This window comes from Phoenix dactylifera, chromosome 3, assembly GCF_051530095.1.
Source record: "Phoenix dactylifera cultivar Ajwa chromosome 3, Ajwa_hap1_PhDact_Kaust_v1.1, whole genome shotgun sequence".
NCBI classification, from domain to species: Eukaryota; Viridiplantae; Streptophyta; class Magnoliopsida; order Arecales; family Arecaceae; genus Phoenix; species Phoenix dactylifera.
The window spans coordinates 6,404,701-6,429,199 of NC_143192.1; the positions used below are offsets into that span (position 1 = coordinate 6,404,701).

The 24,499-nt window shown below is 39.4% G+C and overlaps 2 protein-coding genes across 5 annotated transcripts in view; one reads left to right on the forward strand and one right to left on the reverse strand.

Annotated features, from left to right (window-relative positions):
• Positions 1-15,831, forward strand: part of LOC103713398 (SNARE-interacting protein KEULE) — a 56,627-nt gene extending 40,796 nt beyond the window's left edge. For 2 of the 4 annotated variants that reach the window (XM_008800311.5, XM_088717568.1), the window contains 6 exons: positions 6,423-6,539; positions 6,651-6,728; positions 14,275-14,471; positions 14,706-14,796; positions 14,876-14,965; positions 15,400-15,831. In XM_008800311.5, the coding sequence (XP_008798533.1) occupies positions 6,423-6,539; positions 6,651-6,728; positions 14,275-14,471; positions 14,706-14,796; positions 14,876-14,965; positions 15,400-15,453 (627 nt within the window). In that variant the 3' untranslated portion in view covers positions 15,454-15,831. The remainder of the gene's footprint in view (positions 1-6,422; positions 6,540-6,650; positions 6,729-14,274; positions 14,472-14,705; positions 14,797-14,875; positions 14,966-15,399) is intronic. The other 2 variants (XM_008800312.5, XM_088717567.1) reach the window with 2 other exon arrangements.
• A 5,366-nt stretch (positions 15,832-21,197) lies between these two features.
• On the reverse strand, positions 21,198-22,812 carry LOC103713406 (cyclin-dependent kinase-like protein). Its single transcript, XM_008800321.6, has 2 exons — positions 22,640-22,812; positions 21,198-22,540 (listed from the first exon to the last, which is right to left on the reverse strand). The coding sequence occupies exons 1-2, from the start codon at positions 22,715-22,717 to the stop codon at positions 21,257-21,259; spliced, it is 1,362 nt and encodes a 453-aa protein (XP_008798543.4). The 5' UTR covers positions 22,718-22,812; the 3' UTR covers positions 21,198-21,256.
• Positions 22,813-24,499: the final 1,687 nt, after the last annotated feature.

Genomic DNA, 24,499 nt, shown 5'->3' on the forward strand with positions numbered 1-24,499 from the left:
CGAAATCGTTTGAACATTTCAAATGATTCCGACTTATGCTTCATCAGATAGACATACCCATACCTGGATAGGTCATCTGTGAAGGTTATGAAGTAGGCATAATCACCTTTGGCACTTACGTTCATAGGTCCACATACATCAGTATGTATGAGGCCAAGAACATCGCTGGCTCGTTCACCCTTTCCAGAAAAAAGGTGACTTGGTCATCTTACCTAGAAGACAGGATTCACAAGTTGGCAATGATTCACAATCATTCATTTCTAAAATGCCCTGTTGGGCTAACCTATTTATCCTGTTTTTATTTATGTGACCTAGCCAGCAATGCCACAAATAGGCTTCATTGACATTATCTAACTTAGGGCGTTTATGAGAAGTGTACATTACATTCACAGGCAGTGATAGATTATAAATGTCATGTTTCAATTGTCCACAAAAAATTTTAATACCATTCAGAATATCACAAAAATTTTCTTTTATTGATAAACAATAACCATTTTTGGCCAAAAGACCTACAGAGATGACATTCATAAAAAAATGCTGGACAATAATGACAATCATCTAATATGACTACTCTAGATTCAAAAACAAGCTCAATGACTCCTAAAGCTAGGACTGGAACTGATCTTCCATCTCCAACGTTCAGGAATCTTTCGCCATTCTTGAATCTTCTACTAACTTGAAATCCCTGCAACGAATTGCCAATATTAATTGGACTTCCGGTATCCAATACCCAAGCAGTAGAATCATAAACTGAAAAATTACAAGGTGTTATCATATAATTACATTGTGTAGCAACTGTTTGCTGCTTTTTTTTCTTAGGCCTGTTTGGATCAAGAGACGCTATGTAAGCCGGACAGTTCCGCTTCCAATGACCTATCTTCTTACAGAAGCACTCTGCCTTGCTCTTATCGGCTTTATGCTTCTTAGTCTGGCTGGGCTTAGAGACCCCAGCACGAGCTTTCTGCACCTTCTTCTTCTTTCCTTTCTTAAAGGAAGAAAGTCCTGCAAAAGTCCCACCTACTATATTCACCGACTCCTTTTTGAGTTGGTGATCCTTCTCATAGGTCTGCAGTAAATCTAGCAAACCATGATAGGATACTTCAGGTTTAGTCATTCTATAATGACTAAGGAAGGTCAGGTACGACTTGGGAAGTGAGTTCAAAATGGCGTCCTTGCCCAATTGCTCGTGCAAAGAAAAGCCAAGTTTACTCAGGCGATCGATTTGTTCGACCATGTACAATACATGATCGGTGACCGATGCCCCTTCCCTCATGCGGGCATTGAATATAGCGCAGGAGGTCTTATGTCGTTCGACATCATCAGGTGTGCCGAAAGACTCCTTCAACATTTGAAGGATTTCCACTGGCTGCGCTTCCTCGAATTTACGACTAAACTCGTCATTCATCGAGGCCCTCATGATGCAGCGCACTGTAGTGCGATCGTTGAGCCACTTTTGATAAGCGTCTCTGATTGAACGTGGTGCATTGGCTGCAGGTTCCTCAGGTGCTAGATCCGATATCACATACAGGATCTGCTAATGCTCTAATATTATTTTCAACTTTCGATACCAACTATCAAAGTTAGGTCCATTAAGCTTGTCATTGTCTAATAGTGTTCGGAGGGACAATGAGTTAGCCATATCTGAAAAATAAAGAAAAACCCAACTAATCAGTATATGATTTATTTAATCCTAAAGACTTAGACTTTAGTCTAAAGTTTTCTCCCACTATTTTAATCGAATTAATAGCCTCTACCTTTAATATGAGGAATTACTTTAATTCCCTAGTAGGTACTAGAATCCGCATAGACTGCATACGGGCCCGAGGAAGGCTCGGCCAACCCATGTGCATCTAAGAGTAGGTACATTACCAATTGTTTCTCTAAACAATTTCTAGTAATCAATTTTGCCCCAGGTGGTAATCAGTAGGCGGAGGCCTCCACTGAAAATCCTGGTTAGGTCCAACCATTAATGAACTAACTCGATGACACTACCTAATGTACTCTTTCCTTCCTGTCTTGCTTTTGTCTTGATTCTACTAGTTGTCGCGAAGCTTCCTTCGTAACTCCCGGAACTTCTTCGTAGTGGCTCCGTTCCATGCCTCATTTTAGGGAAAAACTATAACCGAAATCCTTTTTTTTGGCATTAACTTGGAACCACGTGCATCTAAAGCAGGCCCGAGGAAGGCTCGACCAACCTAATCACAAGTAGATAGCTCAAAAAGCTATCATATAATGAAGGATAATTCCAGTATTCAGAGGAACACCAGACGGAAGCGTCCTGCATGTTCAACTATAATATTGGACCCATTATCATTCACCTTAATGGAAGGATATGATCTAGTTATCTATACAACTTTATCATTTTAAGAACCTAATAATTTAGAGGATTTTAATTGATATGTGACACTGACCGATAATTCAAAATTTTCCCACTGACTTCACCAAGTCATACAGAGGACTAGCTTTTATTGGTCTATTAGACACCTAAATCAGTCACACTGATTTTCCTTAATGGCATGGGTGAGTGCCAAGTCTCAAGGTACCTTAATCAAAACATGATCAACCAAATTGGCCAGGTAAGAGAGATCATGGGAGGGTTACGCCATTAACCTCTTTCCTAGACACCAACTATGTTGACCAGGTAAGAGGTAGCCCCAATTAAAAACTATGATCAAATGCCGACTTACCTTAGACACCAATTGGTTTATCAAGCTGATTAGGTTATCCTTGGGAACTCGGGCTCGACCCCTGAGCCACAATCAGATCCAATTGAAATGTTTGGATATGATAAACTACAACTATTAAGTTTGATCATTTTAGAAACCTTGATTTAGTGTAGTTCAACTATTGATTAGATTAAATCATGTTTCTTAAGTTAGTCCATTTCAATTTGATTTCATGATTAGGTCTAACCTAGTCAACTAATCTGATTGTGCTAACCCATGCCCCAAATCCCATGTTCAAATTTAAATTTTAATTCGAATTTCAAATTTTGAATTTTAAATCTTTATTTGAAATTCAAATTTTAAATTTTAAATTCAACATTTAATTTTTAATTAAATGTATTATGATCATGGATTCAAGGTGTCAATTTATTCCAAATATAAACAATTTATATTTAAATTTTGTGGTCATAATAAATTTAAAACTGAAATTTCATAAACATCAATTATGCATAATTTCACAAAAATAAACTATTTATTTTATGATACAAATTAATCTCAATCTTGTGCTAGGACAACCTTTTCACTATAAGTGGTTAACCTTATAGCAGAACAACCTTATAATTCAGCACAAGATTGATATTTTATCGTTAAATCTAGATCTAATCTAAATTTAAAAAATTAAATCATGCATAATTCTAGATGTTATAGGCCAATTCCATCAGCCAACCTGGCTCTGATACCAGTTAAAGGAAAAATTTCTTGAGTTGTCCAATAAAATCGGATGCCAGGCATGAAAATTAGTTTTAAATTTTTTTATTTATAACAATTATAAATCTTAAACATACTAATATGTAAACCATACCTCGATCCCGCAGCGGAAGATGGTCGAGGTAGACCGGATCTAGATCTTTGAACGTTGCTTCGCGAGGCCTGGATCTGCAGGCCCTCTACTTCGCGCGCACGTCGAGCTTCGCAGGAAGGTTGGACGATGTCTGTATTTTGCAAAAAACACTTTTTGCAAAAAAAGGGCCCTAGAAGAAAACACTTTTCTTTTCTTCTCCTTCTTCTTCCTTCTCTCCCGTTTCCAACCCGAGAGCTTCGATTCTGGACTGATCGCAGAGGAGAAGAGAGGAGACCAGAAAGCCAGATCTGGATGCTTGCCACTGGAGAGAAGATTGAGAGAGAAGGACCACTTCTTCTCTCTTCCTCTTCTCCTTTAGAAAACTCCCACCAAAGCCTCTGTCTGTGAAGTTTCTTCCAAAGATTTCACAGCACTCTAATTTTTTCTCTCTAATTCGTTCTCTATTTCAAGAGGAAAACGTTGGTCTATCTATAGTTCAACGCAGTGAGGATTTAAGAGGAGTTATGAGCTGCCGTTATCGAGTTAAATGTAAGATTCATAACGTTTGTTTTTAAAAAAACAAACGTGGAGAAAATCATCCAATTCATCCGATAACAGCCGTATTTCAAAAATCAAATTTAACCGGAATGTAGCCGGTTCAAAATCGGACATTCCGGTCCAGACGGTAGAGCGGCCGAAGGCCGGACGGTGGCGCGGCGTGGCTTTGAAGCATCGGTGGAGAAGGCTCTGTTTTGCTCCCAGGTGTTTCTCCCATCGCGGTTCATGAGAAAAACTCTTAAGGGTCCACGGTTGTTGACGGTCCATGAATGGTCCACAGGATTTTAAAACAGGTCAGCCGTCAACCATTTAAGTGGGATATAGGGATTAGCCAAATAGGAAATGGGTTAGCCCATTTTGTAATAAAGCAAGCCTATTTGGTTCTAAACCAAATTGACAACCCATTTGAATGATTTTTGATCTGAAAAAATTCCACATGGGTACGACTCATGGGAGATTCAATTGGATCCAGTTTCGGCTCGATCCAAGTCCGACTTAGATCAAAAAAAATATGAAATTAAATCCCAATTAAATCGTGATCGAGCCCAATTACACTAATTTAGACCCAATCAAACCCAACAATTGAGTCCTGATCAAGTTCAATTACATTAATTGAAACTTGATTGACCCAAAATACAGACTTAATTAGTTGTTCATCCATGAAATTTAGCATGTACCTCATGTTCAGTGCTAGCTGAACATAGACAGAACCAAATTCCAAATGACCCACAATTTAATTCTTAATTAAATTGGGTCAAGACCTTCCTACTTAGCTTGACTGATGTGCGTGACTCCAATAGGTTCGAACACTAAGCTGGTAGTACATAGACTATTCCATGCATTAATCGAGGTGACCATCTAGAAATGATACCCAACGTCCGGATAGGTTGAATATGCAAAGCAACATTCAAGAATCTAGACGTATGGTTATTGCATAATTCATCCCTATGACCATCGATGCTCAAGATGACCTCAGAGTGGACTGTCGAACTCTGGGTCCAGTCATCCATAGTGTATTTCAATTAATCAAATCAAGTGACCCATCATTTGGTTTATCCTGGCCAAGGTTTTACTGAATTGAAATACAGCGAGACATCAACTCCTATAATCTGAAGTGGTCAATCCCATCTTGACTCATACACAGACTTCGCGAGTACTTGACTGCACCCAGCATTCTTCCGATCCCTGAATTAGAAATTCAGGTCGTCCAGTGCCTAAGTACAGTGAGTTGCTTGCAAGTCACCGTGACAGTCTCAGGTCTAAGGGGTACTTATGCTCATACGCTTCGCGAGCTAACTTTCGACAGTGGAGTGCTCCGTAGGTGAGTCACTGTTCAGTGATGATGTACTGCTACATCTCACCTGTATGCCATACAGTGTCTCCACATTCCTTGGTTTAAAAGGACAACCAACTAAATGACACACAACGACCTATGCTTGACATAGCTATCGTCCGATTGACAGCTCATCATTTGGTCGCGAACTGGTTGAAGGACTAAATGATAAAACCTCCTTTATCCACTAAATTAGTCCTAAGGACTTCATCACAATACACAGGAGTTCAATTTGAAGATGTATCACTTGTGATGAATAGAAAAATGCTAGAATAAATTTTTATTCATTTTAATAAAACATATACATAATCCAATTTCTTACAATTAAAAAATTGGCTTTGAGACACAATTCCCAACAGCACGCCCACACAAACAACAATAAATTCAATCTTTTTTATTTCTAAAGAAAAGAAAAACTTCTCTATAATAACCTTATAATTTCTTAACCTTATTTAGAACTTAATAAATTGCTCTCAGATCTTCGTTTAGGCACTCAATACTTTTATCGATAATCCTATAGCATTTGTATTGACAAAATGGACTTGTTAGTCAAAAATATTAGCCATCATTTGATGGCCCTTGGAAATTCTCTTTGGTGGACTGTTAAGTCCCACACAGGATGTATCAACCACCCTGGGTTCTGTTGATGACTTCTCCAAGTCATCTGTTCTGTTGATGGAGTCTGAACATGCTCCCTTTCTTTTTATTAATAAGCTACAGAAAAGGTAAACCATTAGCAAATTGTGTTTTTGTTTTGCTAGGTAATTCACAATACAACTGACAGTTCAGTCAAAATGGATGATGCAATATTAGTAACATATATATTCCACTGTCAAAAAATATATAATGAGGTGGATTTCCAAATTTGACTATGTGGCTTACATGTTCAGAATATACGTTAGTGAGACAGAAGCATTAGTTTTCCATATTAAAAAATTATAATTTCTCTTGATTTCTGTTTCTATTGCCCACATGTGTCTATAATTTAATAGGGGTACCTGAAAGGAAGGTTCTCATTTTACAGCTTGCAAGATTGTCTAGCGATGACATGAATGCTGTGAATAACATGCGATACTTGGGAGGATCAGATACTAAAAAAACATCAGGAGGGGCTTTCTCTCTCAAGTTTGATGTTTATAAGGTAAATGCCCATGTGCTTTCGTTGAGTTTTTCAAGATTGTTAGAATATCACATTTGCTTGTAATTTGGTAACTGATCTGGAGCTTGCTCTATGCCCTCTGTTGGTTATCAGAAGAAGCATGGAGTGAGGAAAGAAAGGAATGATGAGGGAGAGACATGGCAACTATCTCGATTTTATCCTATGATAGAGGTATGTATCATATTTATGTCTTGATTTATATTATATTAATCTTGGTTGAAGCTCATAATTATGATTCCATATATCTTTGTGCAAATTATTTGCATGGATAGAGCTGCAGTTTTCATTGTTTCTCTTTTTTCTGTTAACTTTATTGCATGTTTTCTTTTTTATTTGTGTTTTCTTGTATTAAAAACAAGTAATTGCACTTATAGTTTTTGATCTGCATAGTTGTCATCAAATATTCATACATGATATAGTGTCATATTTATTCTTTTGCTTCCAAGTTCTAGCTAACCATTTATAGTTTAGATATTAACTTCTTGTTTAAATTGTGCCCCACGTTAGCAGCATTAATCTTATTTGTTATCAAAAGGTGCTTTCATTAAAATAGTCTCTGAAAATTTTCAAAAATGGTCATGGTGAAAATATTGGTTGCTTTTTGGGCTAAAAGAACATATTTCTACTATTCTAGTTAAAGACTTGTTTTTTTAACATGCCAAAATAATGGAGGACATGCATGGACCTGTATTGTGATTCTTCCTCACATAGTTTCAAAATCATAGTGAATTTTACCTAAAATATAATCACCTATTCGAGTTTTTGTAGGTTCATACTCCCTATAGCAAATGTATGGCCCAAGGTGTGCATTTGTTGGATTTAGTAGTTTGGTATTGCTCACCGAGGATGATTTAAGGATGAGTAGTCAAGTGTTGGTAGCGAGAGGGAAGTCACCAGAGAAGGGCTCTGCTGGTGCATGGGTAAGATTCAAGTCTAGAGATAAGGGCAAAGTGCAATGTTATCACTCTAAGGATATGGCCACATTAGATGAGTGTGAAGATCCAGATGTCTGATGGAGCAGTGTGTACTTTGGGTGGGGTTTGGTACGTCCAAAAGCGCAGGAATCTAATTTCGCTTGGTGCATTATACTCTAGAGGCTTTGGGTGTTCAATGTGAGTTGGAGTTTTGAAGGTGACATGTGGCATCAAGGTGCTGATGAAAGGCGAGTGTAGAATACATGGTTTCATTAGACAGTTGTAGGTGGAGTTCGTTGGTATATGTACAGAGAGGTGCAAGCCTAATGCTCGGGATGATGTATTTTCGATCCAGGGTTCAGTTTTGCCATGGTGATAGGTGCGGATATCTCGAAGAGTTTCAAGAAGGGCAAAGTTGTAGGTGGCAGGATGAGAAGATTCGAGAAGGAATTGTTCAATAGGCCAATGGTTCAACATGTGAGATCTGTGGTTGATGGACAGTGAAAACCCAGATGTCTGATGGAGCAGTGTGTACTTTGGGTGGGGTTTGGTACGTCCAAAAGATGTGCAGGAATCTAATTTCGCTTGGTGCATTAGACTCTAGAGGCTTTGGGTGTTCAATGTGAGTTGGAGTTTTGAAGGTGACATGTGGCATCAAGGTGCTGATGAAAGGCGAGAAGTGCAGTAATACATTGTTTCATTAGACACAGCTGTAGGTGGAGTTCGTTGGTATATGTACAGAGATGTGCAAGCCTAATGCTCGGGATGATGTAGTTTTGATCCAGGGTCACTTTTGCCATGGTGATAGGTGCGGATATCTCGAAGAGTTTCAAGAAGGGCAAAGTTGTAGGTGGCAGGATGAGAAGATTCGAGAAGGGCTTGGGTTTACTACCTTAGGGGGAGTATTTCTTTTGATAGATCATGGATTAAAGGCTTCTGGTGATTATCCTAAGGGCCTAGTGATAAAAGCCAAAGTGTAGAATGTTGGGATGTGGCTTCTATTTCCACGATAGGAAACGGAAATCAGTCCATTTTGGACCCACATGGACCCTACATCATCTTTAAGTGAGTGGTGCTCTCTTAGACTTTAAGTAGCATTAGGAAAGGCTGGTGCTGAAGCTTTCTTTTCTTATAAAGGTTGCGTCACATGGTTAATAAGGAGTTGCAAAGGATTTCCACAGGAGGCGTTGGTTGATGTGAGTGAAGAAAAGAAGAGAGAAAAGAGGGTGGAACAGGAAAGAAGAGAGGAAGAGAAGAAGAAAGAGAAGAATACTTATCTATCTTGATACTCATATTAGTTTCTAATCCTTAACAACCTCTTAAGTCACTCTTAACATTTTTCTGTGATAAATTTTCTCGATGTATTGTGCCTCTTGTATCATGCTCTTTTTTGAGTTTTGCTTGTGCTATCTTCTCTTGGTGAACTTGTAGGAAGTCTTGTACGTTGTTTGTTATATAGTAAATTTCTGGCTCCCCTGGTGGACATATCTGGGATTTTGTAAACCGTGTCAAACCTCGGTATGTTGTGTCTGGTTTAGTCTCTATTTTTTTATTTATTTTATTTAGCTGCTTTGGGCTTGTAATAGGAAAAACGAGAAAGTTTAAAAGTAAAAACTAGAATGCTACGAAAGATAAAGCCTGGTAGGAAGGACTATTTATAGATGGGAAGGGCTGTAAGTGAGATTAACAGCTCGTGAGTGGGCCATGCAAATGAGGGAGGCCTACCACTCCAGATCTCCATTGAGGGAGTCATTCCATCATGAGAAGACAGATATGCATCTCACTTGAATAAACAAACTGATAATTCTCATCCTTGAACACCTGTCCCATCATATTGTACTGTATGCGAGGACCATGTACTTGGTTTCCGTACGTCTCACTCAAATAAAATATGCTACTCCTTGCGAGCACATGTGCGATCATTTCTCAGTCAATAAGTCACAAATAAAAGATAGTGCTGTATAAGAGGTCCATGTCTAGGATTCACATGATCGTGCAAAACAATGTTGGCTGGCTAACTTGGAAAAGCTGAAGTTTCCAAGTTAGCAGACAAACCTTGCAAGCAGTTGAAGTTTTGGGTGGATAATGGACATTGAGCGGTACACTAGAAAAATAACTATTATTCTACTAGTTGAGTCATGGTTCAAGAAGATTTAAATCTAATAAAAGAATTGGTTGCTCTTAGTCCCTATGAGTGATGTTATTCCAAGAATCCCTTTTCAAGATTCAAATAACAATGTTGTTTGGCATAATGATTATTATCTATGACAATAGTTATAGCTGCCATTATTTTTCTCATTGTAGTAGATTTGAAGTTATTTAATGTTAAAATACTAACTCTTGTAATGATCAGAATAACTATATTTTAACAAAAAATAACGAACATACTCAACTTAATGAAATGAAGCCTTAATCTCAAACTAGTTCGAGTTGGCTATATGAATCCTTTTCTTCCATTCCACTTAGTTTAGGGCAATACTTTTTGAAAGATGTAGTGATATCAAATCCTTTCTTACTACTTCATCCCATGTAATTCATCATCTTCCTCTACCCCTCTTTCTTTCTCTATGGATCAAATCACTCTTTTATATGGCTGATTCATCGGTTTACATTGTACATGTCCAAATCATTTAAGTTCATTCTTCTCTCAATTTGTTGCCGATTAGTGCTACCTCTACTATTTTATGAATGATTTCATTTCTTATTCTATGAACGACTTCATTTCTTATTCTATCTTTTCTTATATCACCATACATGCATCGCAACCATACTTATCTTGTGCACATGTTGTCTTCTATCTAACATTCTGTACCATAAGGTATAGTTGGTCATATGGCTGTCCTATAATTTTTCTTTCAACTTGGCAAGTATGGTATAAGCACACAATATCCTAATTATACTTTTCCAACTTATCCATACTACTTTAATCATATGGACATGGTTCACTGGGCTGTGCCAAATCAGCCGATTCGGGGTGTGTGCCGAACCCAACTAGTTGGGAACCGACACAGTTCAGCTGGTTAAGTTGAGATGAGGCTGATTTCTTTATTAAACCTTGCTCGCGTACATCTTCGCTCAAAACCCTCTAGAGAGTGCCCCCCTCACTCGGGATGCTCGCGAGCTTCGCCACCCTTCCTCGCGAACACTGCCCCCTTGGCCGCTCATGATGGTCACCCCTCCTCTATAAGTCCCTCCAGCTCCCTCTCCCCCTCTCCCTCCCCCCCTCGATGATGACTAACGAGGACTTTTGAGCCCTCTCTCTCTCTCTCTCGGCCTCTCTCCCCCCTCTCCCTCTCCCTCTCCCTCTCTCTCTTGTTCTCTTGGCTTCTCCCTCTTGTTGTCTCTATGGCTCTCCTTGTGCCGTCACTCCCCAGAACATGGCATGGACTTGTACCATGCCGAACTGGTCGCTGACCGGTATCCTCTCCGGTACCGGTTCGATGAACCTTGCCTATGGATAACATCCTTTTCAATCTCTCTTGATGAATAATAGATCCTAAATATCGAAATGATCGCTCTTAAAAACTTCATGATGTTCAATTTTCTGTCCATCTTCATCTTTATTTCTAATTTTATTAAAATTGCACTCCATTTGTTCCTTCTTGATCCTACTTGACCTAAAATCCTTAGATTGTAATGCCCTTCTCCATAGCCCCAACTTACAATTAACTCCAACCCTAGCTTCATCTACTAAGATTATATCATCCATAAATAGTATGTACCAAGAAATATTGTCCTGAATATGCCTAATAAGCTCATCCATAACCAACACAATAAGGTAAAGACTTAAAGCTTATTCTTGGTGCAAACCTACTATGATTGGAAACTCACTAGTGTTACCATTAATAGTTCTTACACTAGTAATTGGTGCATTATACATGTCTTTAATTATATTAATATAACTAAAGAAAATTTATTTTTTTCTAGCACCCGCCATAAGACTTCTCTAGAGACTCTACCATATGCTTTCTCTAAACCAACAAAAGTCATGAAAATCTTGTCTTTTTCTTTGTATTTCTTCATTAACCTCTAAAAGAGAAAAATAGCTTCCATAGTAGATCTTTTTGGTTTAAAATCAAATCGGTTCTTTGATATTTTTGTATCACACCTTAATTAGTACCCAATTAATTAGTATCACACCTTAATTTGTACCCAATTAGTCTCTTCCAAACTATAACTCGTAAGTTTGGTATCACAATAGTTAGAACAGTAGTCAATTCTTATATATCAGACTATAGTGCTCTTCCTATATTTAATCTGGCTCTTTATGAAGTTTGTTTGTATTAATCATTGGCTCATTACCTTGTTCCATCTATAAGCATTTTTAAGTCCTAGGAAACTTGAGTTTTTCCTCTATACTCTAGTAGAGTATATTATCTGTTGATGTTGATGTTTTGTTAGGTGAATTATGCTTTATGATAATAGACGCCTTTCTTCTATAATTGATATGTGATCATGGACATTTTTATCTTATGAGTGATGCTATCATGTTTGTTGGATGATGTTTTAGAACTTTATCCTTGATTTTTTTAATTATTATTTGCATGAATTGGTATAAAATATTAATTTTTGATATTTAACGAGAAACATATTGATATGTTTTAGCAGCCTAGTTAGCTTTTGTTATAGTGCCCACCATCAACTATTCGTTATGAAAGCCCCAGCCACTATATGCCAGCTATCTGCTTTTTAATACATTGGAATCATGTTATTAGAATGTTTCAACCCGCCTAGCCAAGGTATGCCATACCGACCTGCCTGAGCCGGGCGGTACGGGCGTACCGTATCGGTTTGGTACCGGTACCCGGTATAGGTAGCATACTGACACTCAGTACGCCAAAAAAATTCTGTATCGTCCCGTACCGACATTGTGCTAGTATGGCGCCAGTACGAGATCCGGTGCTGAGATGGCGAATTTTGCGTTTAGCCTTTATGGAAGTTTCTATTGGGCATGGTTCGCCGTACCGGCCCAAACCGGGTGGTACGTGGCATACTATACCGGTTTGGTACTGGTACTCGGTACGGGTGGCATATCGATACTCGGTATGCCAAAAAAATAATTCTATACCATATTGTACTAATACTATACTAGTGTGGCACCGGTACGAGGTCTGGTACTGTAATGATGAATCTTGTTGTTGGCCATGGTTGCCTTCTCTAGAATTCTATATTTGATGGGTTGATTGTATTTAGAAGCTGGTGACTTTATATGATAATTTTATGCTTTGAAGGATCATTGCATGGACCATAAGAGTAAATTGTATTTGTGGGAAAATTGTTGTTGATCAAGGACAAGAAAGCTATCTGGTTGATGTGGAAGAAATCATAGGAAGGATTTTTTAAGAGATGGGAAATATATTGATGGAAGTTTTGAGAATATTTGGACTTCATGCTAATGCAGATCATGTTCAATGGGACTTCCTAATGTTCGTACATCTGAGCGATAGCTGCTAGCACGAGCCTTTTGCATCCCATCTATGCGTTGATTTTCAGAATAGTTGGGTATGCATTGCTGCATTATATAATATGTACCAAATCATGGCCTTGTTAACACATCAGACCTCTATATCTGGGAAGAATGTTCCCTTGAGTATTTACCTTATTCAATCAGTATTGTTTCCTATCATAGACTTGTGTCTCTGGGAACCATATTCCCATGAGTATTTGTTTACCTTATCCAATCAGTATTGTTTCCTATCATAGGATATCAACCAGTAATCTACATTGCACAATAATATGTAACATGGCTATGGTTGCAGTTTTTACTTGTTTAACCCTTTTTTTTGGCAAGGTTTTTCCTTAGCTAGGTTACTTTTTGGTTAGTTTGTTAATTAGAATTAATTATATGGGAAAGTTGTGTTTTCGATGATATTTTCTGATGCATCTCTCTTAGATGTAGGATTAATTATCCATCTTATGGTGTCGAATGCATTCAACCTGTGGTCTGCTTCACTCCTGCAATATATGCCTCTGTGAATTATAGCTGAAAGAAAATTCATCACTGCTTCTACCAGATCTCATTTTACATATGATCCAGGCTTCCAATGCATATGATAAAGGATTCCTAGTGTTTCCAATGTGTTCACTGGATTCAAATGTGATATATGATTAATCTAAACATGTTATATAGTAACTATCATACTTGGAGTGGGAAAAAGTTTCTGTGTTTATCTTCTGGATCATCACCCTGATGCATATGGCACTCAGCTTGGTGTCATAATCATTATAATATCTGATACAGATTTAGTACATGATACGTAAGATTTTAATATTCAATTTGACAATAGTAGAAAAGGTATTGAGATATTTGTATGAGTATTGAGCAAGCTGAAGAAGAGAAATAAGCGAGTGATATGGGCTATCATGCACAGAAGAATGAAATATTAGAAGTAAGATGATGCGTAAGGTGTAAGATCTTTCTTTGTATATTTCTTTCTTTTCCCTTCATATTTTTCCAATGGTATTAATTTTCTTTGTTCCCTTTGATTCTGAGGGAATAAATATATTTCTGACATGCGTAGAGTTCATCGGAAAGAGAAAAAAGGGAAAGCAGTGAGAACAAAAGAGAGGAATATTGTCTGATTTCAGTATTCCTTTTCCTTGCATATTCATACAATCATACAATAAAACATTTTTGTTAAATGTTCATACAATAAGGCACACTTCATAAAATAAACGTTGTATACTTTTAATTTTCTTAGCTAGTTGTGTCTTCTTGGTCAGATGTGGCATGGCTGCCCCTTTTTTCTTTTTTGGTTGCCATGAAATGTTGCCTAATATACACAGTTCCTGTTCTGTTTCAGGAGTTGATTGAGAAACTTAGTAAAGGTGAATTACCAAAAGATGAGTATCCATGTACGAATGACCCAAGTCCTACTTTCCATGGAAGCTCAGAGAGTTTACCACTTCGGACAGCCCATTCTCAGCCTGCTCACTCGATGAGATCCAGGCGCCCTGCCACATGGGCTAGGCCTCGAAATTCTGATGATGGTTATTCAAGGCATGTTGACAATCATTCTAGTTCTCAAAATGTTTGCACTTCCAAGTGATCCTGCAAGAATTTATTATCATGTTATCAGATGTTTTCAGTTTGACTTTTCCTACATAATCAGAAATATCTGGAGTGTGCAATGTTGCTATTTAGTTGTGCGCTTCTGAACTACCTGATCGCTCTTAAAACTTTCCACTTTCTGGTATAGTCTTCTTTCTTTCGCTTATCTTTGAGCTTTTGCAGTGATTCTGTATTAAGGCATGCATCAAGTGATTTCAGAAGGATGGGCCAGCGTATTTTTATCTTCATCGTCGGTGGAACCACTCGATCTGAGGTACCTCAGTGCCTATGATAATTAAACATAATTTTGACTTTGTTGACTTGTATTTAGAATCACTCAATGCCTCTATCAGCTACGTGCCGTTCACAAGCTTACGTCAAAGCTGAAGAGGGAAATCATCCTCGGCTCATCCAGTCTTGATGATCCTCCTCAGTTCATTACAGTGAGTGCATGAAACTGACAAATCATAAATTACCAACTAAATTTAGTTTCTCCTCGTTAGATATTTCATATTTCAGATGCTTGTTTTGAATTTCTTGATATGATCTGGAAACAACTTCACTGATCCATGTTGAATTTCATGTCTGAAGCATAATCACCTGATCTACTTTAAACTGTTATGTTGCATGGGCTTCATAAATGTCTTACAAGTTGTACCAAAAAAATAAATGTCATACAAATTGATTGTAGGCGTTTCCTATTATAGATTTTGACTTGTACTCCATTATTGTCAGTGAAAGTTCCCTGCTGATTTTATGATTGAACTAATCGTTTTTTTTTTTTTTTGGGGGGGGGGGGGGACAAACCATTTCTATGTCAACAAGCATATGAACTGAAGTTAAACTAAAGAAACTATCTATTGATTTCTATCTGCAGAAACTGAAGATGATGTCAGCTCAAGAACTTTCGCTGGATGACCTTCAGATTTAATCTGTTTCACAGTCAACATTCTCTCATTGCGGGTTGGCTCCCTTATTGTTATCATGGTTCATCTCATGTCCGTTTTATTTAAATATGTCAGTTTCTTGTCAACTTATCATAGTTTCTTTTCTTCTTCCAAACTACAAAATCAATGTTTTAATCTGATTTAGGCTCCCAAGCAGCAATTGTACCCTGACAGCCTCCTCCTGTGTGAAGATGCATCTAATGGTTTCAGATTTAAATTTGATATAGGATTTGTAGCATTCATTCTGCTATGCAAGTGTGTAAAATATAAACAGTTATTTTTTGGACTACAGACATTTAAATGTTTAGGGTTGGGTACCAGTATATATTTAGTGAATAACAATTTTTTCCTAGTGTCATAAACTGGAGGCCCCTTTTTGAACTTCTGAGGTTGTGCACGCCAATTTAATTTTCATTGCATATTAATTTGTTAAGAAGCTTTGGATGCTTGATCGTGCCCATGGGTAATGGATGTAAATGTTAAATGCTGCATTATAGATATGACTTAGTTAAAATGTGTGCTGCAGCTTGATCAGATTGTTGGTTGCTGATACATTTGTGAATTTGTCCTGAGCTGAGCCCCTGCTCATATTGAAATAACTCGAATAAACTTGATTTGGATGACACTGAATCAAGGTTAAACCTTGTTAATAGGCTTGAGATTGATTTCAAGCTTTCAAGCCAAGCCTTAAAACAACCTGGCTTGGTAAGGTTCGAAATTGTTCAATTGTGTAATATATATTTGTGTCAAATAGATACTGAGATAGATGGGCAACTATTCGTAGGTATCGAATATCCAATTTTGTTTATTACTGGTATTTAATTTTACACAATGCTCATAAACTTTAACAAAATAAAAAATATATTTATATATTATTAACTTTTTTTATTGATATTTTTTATTTTATGCGTCATAAAATTTAACTATCAATTTATATTCATATTTATATTTATATTTTTAATATTCGATATGAATTTTTGAATCCAATTAACGTTTGAATCTCTATTTGCCAAACATAAATGGATACAGATGTGGATTATCGATGTCCTATTTGTAATCGATCTGTTGTCCTAACCGCAGCCTACGGTAGCCTCAAGGCCCTGCCAATTTCTAGGAGTACTGTTCATCATAGGGTGAGTATAGAGTGAGTACCATTCAACAGTACATAATAATAATGTGGAGTTCCTAAATAGTTTCATGAGCTCTCATGCTTGGTCTGTCATTATACGCTACTGCAGTGCTTCCCAATAACTAAATGGATTGCCTTCATAAGATTTTTAACTCCGGGTCAAAGTTTTAAAACTCAGTCAGGTTACATAGGTCAACCAGCTTCACCTGCTACTTTTAGACCTGTAAGGGTGAACTTTGTTTTCTATAAAAAGTCGTTCAACTTGCTTGTCCAAGCGATTCAATTATTGAAATATCATGGTGCAGACCTGTGTCAAACCATCTGGGTATCTATGATCGGTTGGAGTAGGTGGGAGAGAGAGAGAGAGAGAGAGAGAGAGAGAGAGAGAGAAGGGTAAAAAGGGAAAAAAATATGAAAGAGCAAAATGACAAGACATCCCTTGCCGAGTCCTCTCTCTTCTATCTATTAACCCCAGAAGTTGGTCGCATGGAGATGGACTGGAGGCGTCTATTTTCTGCTCGAAAGTTTTTCTTTTTTTCATTTGATAGAGTGGGGTCCTTTACCACGTTTATTATATAATAGGTTGCCTTTTTTTTTTGGGGGGAATGACACGTCTCCTATATCTACTGCATAATGGAAATTCCTAAAGTTGGCCGAAGCCGGACTCCGGATGTTAGCGAAGGATATTCTCTCTCTCTCTCTCTCTCTCTCTCTCTCTCTCTCTCTCTTTATAATGAAAATAAAATTTAAATTATTTGTTCTATTTATGGTATTAATATACTTTATATACAAGTTGAGCTCCTATATATAGTAAAATATAATTCCATAATTATGAGAAAGATAATAGGACCAAATATAGTATAATACAATAGTAAAATTCTGTGATTTGGTATAAATACTAAATTTGAATATGATAAATATTCTCTATAATATTTGGAGATTGATTTGAGCTGATATAATAAGATTGTACATATAATATGTGGCAGTTTTGATATTTAATATCCTACATACTATGATAGACAATATTGTGTATGATTCTGACAATTAATACTCTCTCTCAAGTTGGTATGTGTAAATTTATAACATGCATTTTGCATAGCAGATAAAAGAACTAATCATGACCAAAGTCTTGGTAAAAATATTAGTACGCTGGTTGTCACTTAGAAGGAACTTGATTTAGATTGTGTTTATTTGTAGTTTTTTTCGAATGATAGGACAATCTATTTCGTTGTATTTTATCTTCTCATAGAATTTAGGATTGGCAGCAATATGAAGTGCTGCTTGGTTATCACAATAGAGAGACAGGTTGAAGGTGGTGAATAGAGAGAGTAGAGTTTTGAGATAGACTAATTTACAAGTGGTAGAGTTTTGAGAGAGTAGAGTTTTTTTGTGCGCCATGAGATAATGCTATTACCAAAAAAAAAAAACTGCAATAATCTATGATAACTTGGGATAGGGCTATCACCAATGAGTCACCCAACCTGGGCAATAACTTTTTTTATCTCTTTCTTTCTTTCTTTCTTTCCAAAAAATAATGGTATTTTTTAGAATAGGCCAAAAAATAATCATCGCCCTTTATGCTTTGCATATGTCACAATCTAGTAATAAAGGCTAAGTACCTTGGTCTCAGCTTCTTGCCCGAGGAAGCCTAGGTATGTACATTGGGCCAGACCAGCCCCTGGCCCTCTTGACCTAGCTTGCATTATATGAAGGAGGCCAGCCTGATATATATTTGTATATGTATTACATAGATATAGTAAATATATGGTGGTAAAAATTATCTGATATAGGTAAAGATAGTTGTAATTTAAGGACTCCTACTTTTAATCTAGTATTCTTTGTAAATTATTAATACTGATTGGGACTGTTCTCTTTTTCCATCATCACAAATGAAGCACCCAACCCTAAGTTGTCCTCTCCTTATTTGCATAATACCTCAGCCGCATTCGAAGGCAGCTTTACAATTCTTTTTTTTTTGATATAACGGTTGCTCATATAGCTCTAATGTAAGTACAACCAGCTAAATCAAGAAAAAAAAAGTGGCGTAGAGGAGGAGGGGCCGAATCCGCATTAGTCCAAAAGACCTCTCCGGAGTGTCAGACAACGAAAGAGGCGACCCAGTCAGCGACTCTATTTGCCTTCCGATACACGTGGGCAGCCTAAAAGGAGCTCAGATTCCTTGTCAATCTGCGGATCTCACGAACCAGCAAATGACCATCTCCATACTGGTCCTTGCTCTGTATCCAGTCAATCATCGTGGCGGAGTCCCCCTCAAGACATACATTGTCCACACCGAGTACGCGTCTCGCAAATGTGATACCCTCCTAGACTGCCATCAGCTTCGCCCCAATGACAGTCAAACTAGAAGTGCGTCACTCCCTATAGCGATTAGCCTGGAGGCGCGATTCCTAATTACAAAACCCACACCTATATAAGCTCCATCAACCGAGGCACCACCGTCGAAGTTCACCTTAAGATGGCCAAAGGGTGGGGGCTAAGAAAAAAAAGACAAACCTGGACGCTTTACAATTCTTCATTTCCACTTCCTCCTCTTCAAACCCTTGCATTCCATTATTATGGTTGAGGAGTTGCGCATCAAGATATATTGACACCAACCTCCGAGAGGTGAAAAGGGTTTTCAAGGACAGGCGGGCTGGGGTGTGATGGGTGCCTATCTAGCATACCATATTTAGTTGGATAGGAATGACAGGATCTTTGAGGACAGGCAGGCTCTCTTGAGGATTGTGGCGGATAGAGCTATCTGCCAAGCCGTTGAGATCACTGAGGCTACTATAGTTGTTTCATCTAGGCTGGTTAGGGACAATTGGGGTTTCCCCTATGCTGCTTCAGCACCCGGGTATGTTTTTACTACTTGGGAGCCCCCATCCCCAGGCCATTTGAAGGTGAATTTCGATGGTAGTCTGCTAGTGGGCGACGATTGTGCTGATGTTGCATTTGTGATCAGAGACTACTACTCCAGATTGATAGTTGCGGGAGGACGGCGTACCTTTGAGGCAGGTGCTCCTAGAGCAGGACTCAGGATGATGTGAGAGGAAATCTTCTATGTTAGGCGGGTGCTTAAGGCTGGGAGAATCATCTTATAGAGAGACTCGGTGGAGTTTATTGAGCGGATCCTACAGGAGGGGGTGTGGGAGACAGATCATCTGCTTCTAGTCGACATCCGGAGGCTATTGGGGGAGTGTGCTGCCTTCCAAGCTGTGCATGTCTATCGGAAGGCGAACAGAGTTGCGGACTGGATTGCCTCCTTTACTGCTCACCACACTGGAGAGATTATCTGGACCCGCCATGTATCTGTTCCCTCATCTCTATGGTGTATCCTTTTTCTAGACTCTTATGGCAATGCTCACACGAGGCTAGTGTGAGCAGCCGATGTACCAAAAGAGAGAGAGAGAGAGAGAGAGAGAGAGAGGTGAAAAGGGAATAAGTTAAGATTTTTAAAATCCCTTTTGACAACTTATGCAAATTTGACCACCGATCAAACAGAATGGCTGGTGACCTAGCCACTAGAGAAGTCTTGGTTCAGCAAATTATGGTGCTCGTGACATGTTGAAACAAACTAATTCATAAATTCAGTATTATCATGAAATGATATGGATAAATATTTCTTCAATCTATAAAGAGTATCATCCGTGTGTCTTCTCAAAAAAAGAAATCACTCATACTAGGATGAGAAGAACAACATAGCTTTTTTTTTTAATCAATACCGAAGATTCGAATGTGGACCTCCTACAAGGCGAAGCCTTTGGGAGAGAGATACCAACCAAGCTAATAGCTGCTGATAAAAGTTAAAGTTCCTTGTTTCAGGTTTTCATGTCATGCTCAATCAATCCATCTTTATGTCTTAGCTTTTAGTATACATCAAGGTAGGTGAGAAATAAAGTCCAATTAAGAGAAGTCGATATCCACTTATGAGATATTTTGTTGCATAGCAATAGACGAAGCACTACCACCAAGGTGGTAACACGGTGGAAACTGAGCTTTGAATTCATCGGAGTGGCCAATGTTCGAAACGCGCGGGCATCGATTAAATGCAGGGACCGAATGCCCCCCACCTGCTTTGTCCGGTGAAGTCGCTATCTGATCTGCCGTTACTTAGGTGGTGCTGGTGTGATGTACTCATACGGGGATAGGGCTGCCACGCTGGTGGAGCTCTACCATGGATGGAGAGGGTATGAGTAAAAAATATTCTACTCGGATCGAACACTCTCCAGCGGAGAGGGGGCCAGTAGGGGTTGCTATGCGGGTGTGATTCTCCTCACCCCTCTCTTCCCTCTTGCCTAAGCAAAATAAAAATAAAAAAAAATAAACGAAGCACTCCAACCAAAACAATATTAAGATTTGTGTTGAAGTATATCCTTATACAATCTTTTGTAAGACAAATTATCTACAAGCAATCTAATTTCGACTCTATTTATACATCTTCATATTCAAAACCTTCCAAATAAGTAAATCTTCTGCTCCCATGATATTTTTTCCCTACATCATGCCTCTCTTAGCTAATTTCCAAAAACATCTTGCAGTGTAAACTTTGCATGCATATGTATGTCACCATACACGCAGAGGAAAAGGCATAAGAGATCATCATAAACACAACCTATATCTTATATCATTACGAGCACTCTTGCAATCACATATTATTACTTGTACGAGCACAGCACCTTACACTTGACCACCCCAAATTCGCTAGTATACACGTGGAAACCGGGTGCCACCATCATCCTCACGCTCACCGGTTCGAGCAGGGTGACCCGGTCGGCCCCAACGTCCTCCATGAACCGCGGGTCGAACCGGGCTCCCCGGTCCACCCTGAGTACCGGCACCGCCGGATGCACGGACCGGGAGAGGAGGCGGACCCCCCACGCGCCCTTCGCCGCCCCGAAGAACGCCTTCAGCAATCCCTCTGGCCAGGCCTTGGCCCACCCCAGCATCCCCACGACCTCGCTCATTTTCCGGTCGCAGAACCGGCTCAACCCTTCACTGTAGAACCGGGTTCCTTTGGTCAAAACCTCGTCCCATCCCAGCTGCCGGACCGCCTCGTAGGCCGCCCGGTTCGACTCGCACCGGGCCGCCGGATCGACCGTCTCCTCCGGCGCTCCCTCCTCGAAACCCAAGTAGAAGACTCGGTTCAGGAGGGCCTCCAGGCAGAAGAGCGGGCCGCCCGGTGTTCTCCGCCACTGGCCGGCGGCCCTGGCGTCGTGGGGCTGGAGCAGGGCGGCCATCCGGTCCGGCCGGAGCTGAGCGGCGAGGGAGCGGCTCAGGTGGCGGACTGCGGCGCGGGCGTCGGAGACGGCCCGGAGGAAGGTCTCGACCGGGAAAGGGGAGGCGGTCTGGACCGGGGTTGGCGAGGTGCGGCGGTCGACGGCGGCCTGCAGGTCGTGGCAGTGGGATTCGAGCTGGCCGAGCTTGCGTTCCAGCTCGGCGAGGGAGTGCTTGAGACGGGAGGACTCGAGGAGGGCTTCGTCGCGTTTCCGGGTGGCGTGAACTAGCTTCCGGGACAGCTCCGCCGCGGCGAGGCGCCACTCGTCGATGGCGGTGGCGGAGGAGGAGGACGGGGCGGCGGCGGCGGAGGAGGAGGAGTGGGGGCTGCGGCGAGCGAGGGAGAGGAAGAGGGAGCGAAGGAGGCGGGCTGGGGAGGGGCTGAGGGAGGAGACATGTTGCTTGAGACCGTTGATGTCGAGGGGGACGACGGAGATCTTCTCCCAGGTGGAGGGCCGGCAGTTGGTGCAGGACACCGAGCGGTCGTCTCCGGCGACCTCGGCGCGGTTGGATCTGGAAGAAGGCTTCTTCGGAGCCGTCGATTTGGAGGAGGAGGAGGAAGGGTGGAGAGGAGTAGGCTGGTGCTTGTAAGGCCTGGAAGATGTTGTTGCGTCTTCGTCTCTAGCCAGCACCTTTTCTTCTTGCTCTTTCTCGTGTTCCAAAATCTACAGACAGTTCGAAGAAAGAAAGAAGAAGAAAACTTTCATATACAAGCTAAGAGAATTAATCCATGGAGGAATTTTAGAGTGGAGAAGAATACTTACAGGGGTGGAGAGGGGAGAGCGAGGGGGAGGAGAAGGAGGAGGAGGAGAAGGGCAAGAAGAGGAGGAGAGAGTAGCCATGGGGAGGTGGAGTTGAGGCCTTTGACTCCTCCCCTTCGGCTTTTCTTTCGCTTCCCTTCCCTTCCCTTCCCTCGGGGGCAGGGTGGAATTAAATGCAGAAGATAAAATCTGGTCTCCATGCAATTTCCCGGGTATATAACTGGAGTTTTTAAAAATAAAAACTAAAAATTAAAAAAATGGTAATTAGGATAATTTTTTTAAATATCTAGATAGAGTAAAATAATTTTTTTATCAATAATATAATAAATATTTTACATAACTCTCTCAATAAAATAAAATAGATAGTCTATTAAAAACTATTTTAAAATATATTATTTTTATATTATTGAGGCATCAGTTTTTCGAAAAATATATATATTTTTTTCGACGAACCAAACGAATTTCTTAGAAAGTTTATTTTTGGATTACCATGCACAGCTCGCAGAGCACTCTGATCCTTCTTATTTATTCACTTGTGTAGGTCTCAAAAGCCGTTTTTATTTTTTTGAGAAGTAATATGCGTTCGACTTTGAAAATGGACATGGTTGGACTGGATTTGCAGGGGTTCATGAACTTGCTGCTGGTGGAGTAGGTACAGAATGGTCTCTTTCTGGACGCAGACCTTGTGATAGGGAGCCGAAGGGTAAAGGGGGCAGAGTGATGATGGTAGCTGGGTTGGGTGGGCCTTTATAAATGCACTAGCTTAAGCCAAGGGTTTAACTTTCAAAATTGTTGGTTAATTTATGATCCAACCCATAGCCTATCTGAGATAAGAAGGCTCCACTTTGGCATAACAACTCAGATTATAAATGGGTTAGCCCGATTTAACCCATTTTTTAAATGAATTGATTCAGATTTAAAAGTCCTGATTTATTTAACCTATTTTGACCTATTTGATCATTGGATTGGATCAATATACTATAAGTCAATCTGTCTAAAATTTATTTACTTGTTTAAGGAAATGTTTGACTCATTCAACCTGATATTCCTATATTAATCAGATTAGGTCAATTCAGACTAGACTTGAACTAGTGTCTTAAGTCGACCTTCTGAAACTAATGCAGACTCAACATTCTATAAGTTGTAAACTCAAGACATATTCAACAAATCTCTACTTTGGCTTGAAGTTTACCAAGTCAAATATATTAAAACTTTTCTCACCATTTCTTTCACATCTGCCCCAAGGGCATCAACCTCTACAAGCTCCAATCAAGTCCAAGCGATGCTTGAACTTGTCAACTGGAAGTGGGTCAATCTCTTCATTCATGGTTGCGATCCATTCTGCATACTCCTTGCTGTTAACATCATCCTAATATAAAGAAGATTTCTTACTTTCAACACTCTTAGCTACTACAAGAGCATAAGCAACCATATCTGCATATATTAAAGGTGGTCTAATCTGTCTTTTTCCTACCAGTAGCAATATTGTACTACTATTGTTGCTGTTATGATGCATCATCTTGTATAGAATCCTGCATCTCTTTTATTAGGCTGGGCTGGAGTGTTTTGTGACACTCTCCTCAGAGCTTCAATGTCAAGTTCTACCTGTTTGCTAACACCGTGGTCTATGTATACACTATCAACAATTTTTTTCCCTGATTTAACATAGTAGACTTATCAACAGAAGCATCTCTACTAATAATAATTTTGAATGATCTATTAACATCTTTATACCTCAACTTATATCCCTTCGCCCCATCTGCATAACTTAGTAATATGTATTTTTTTTCCTCGATTCAAGTTTACCATCATTTACATGAACATATGTAGGGTAACCAAATATTGTCAATGTATAATTATTAA

Excerpts from the sequence above, each read along its gene's own strand:
- LOC103713406 (XM_008800321.6), bottom strand. The coding sequence starts at position 22,717 with ATGGCTACTCTCTCCTCCTCTTCTTGCCCTTCTCCTCCTCCTCCTTCT. Across the intron at positions 22,541-22,639 it reads GCTCTCCCCTCTCCACCCCT|ATTTTGGAACACGAGAAAGA; the intron begins GTAAGTATTCTT and ends AACTGTCTGTAG.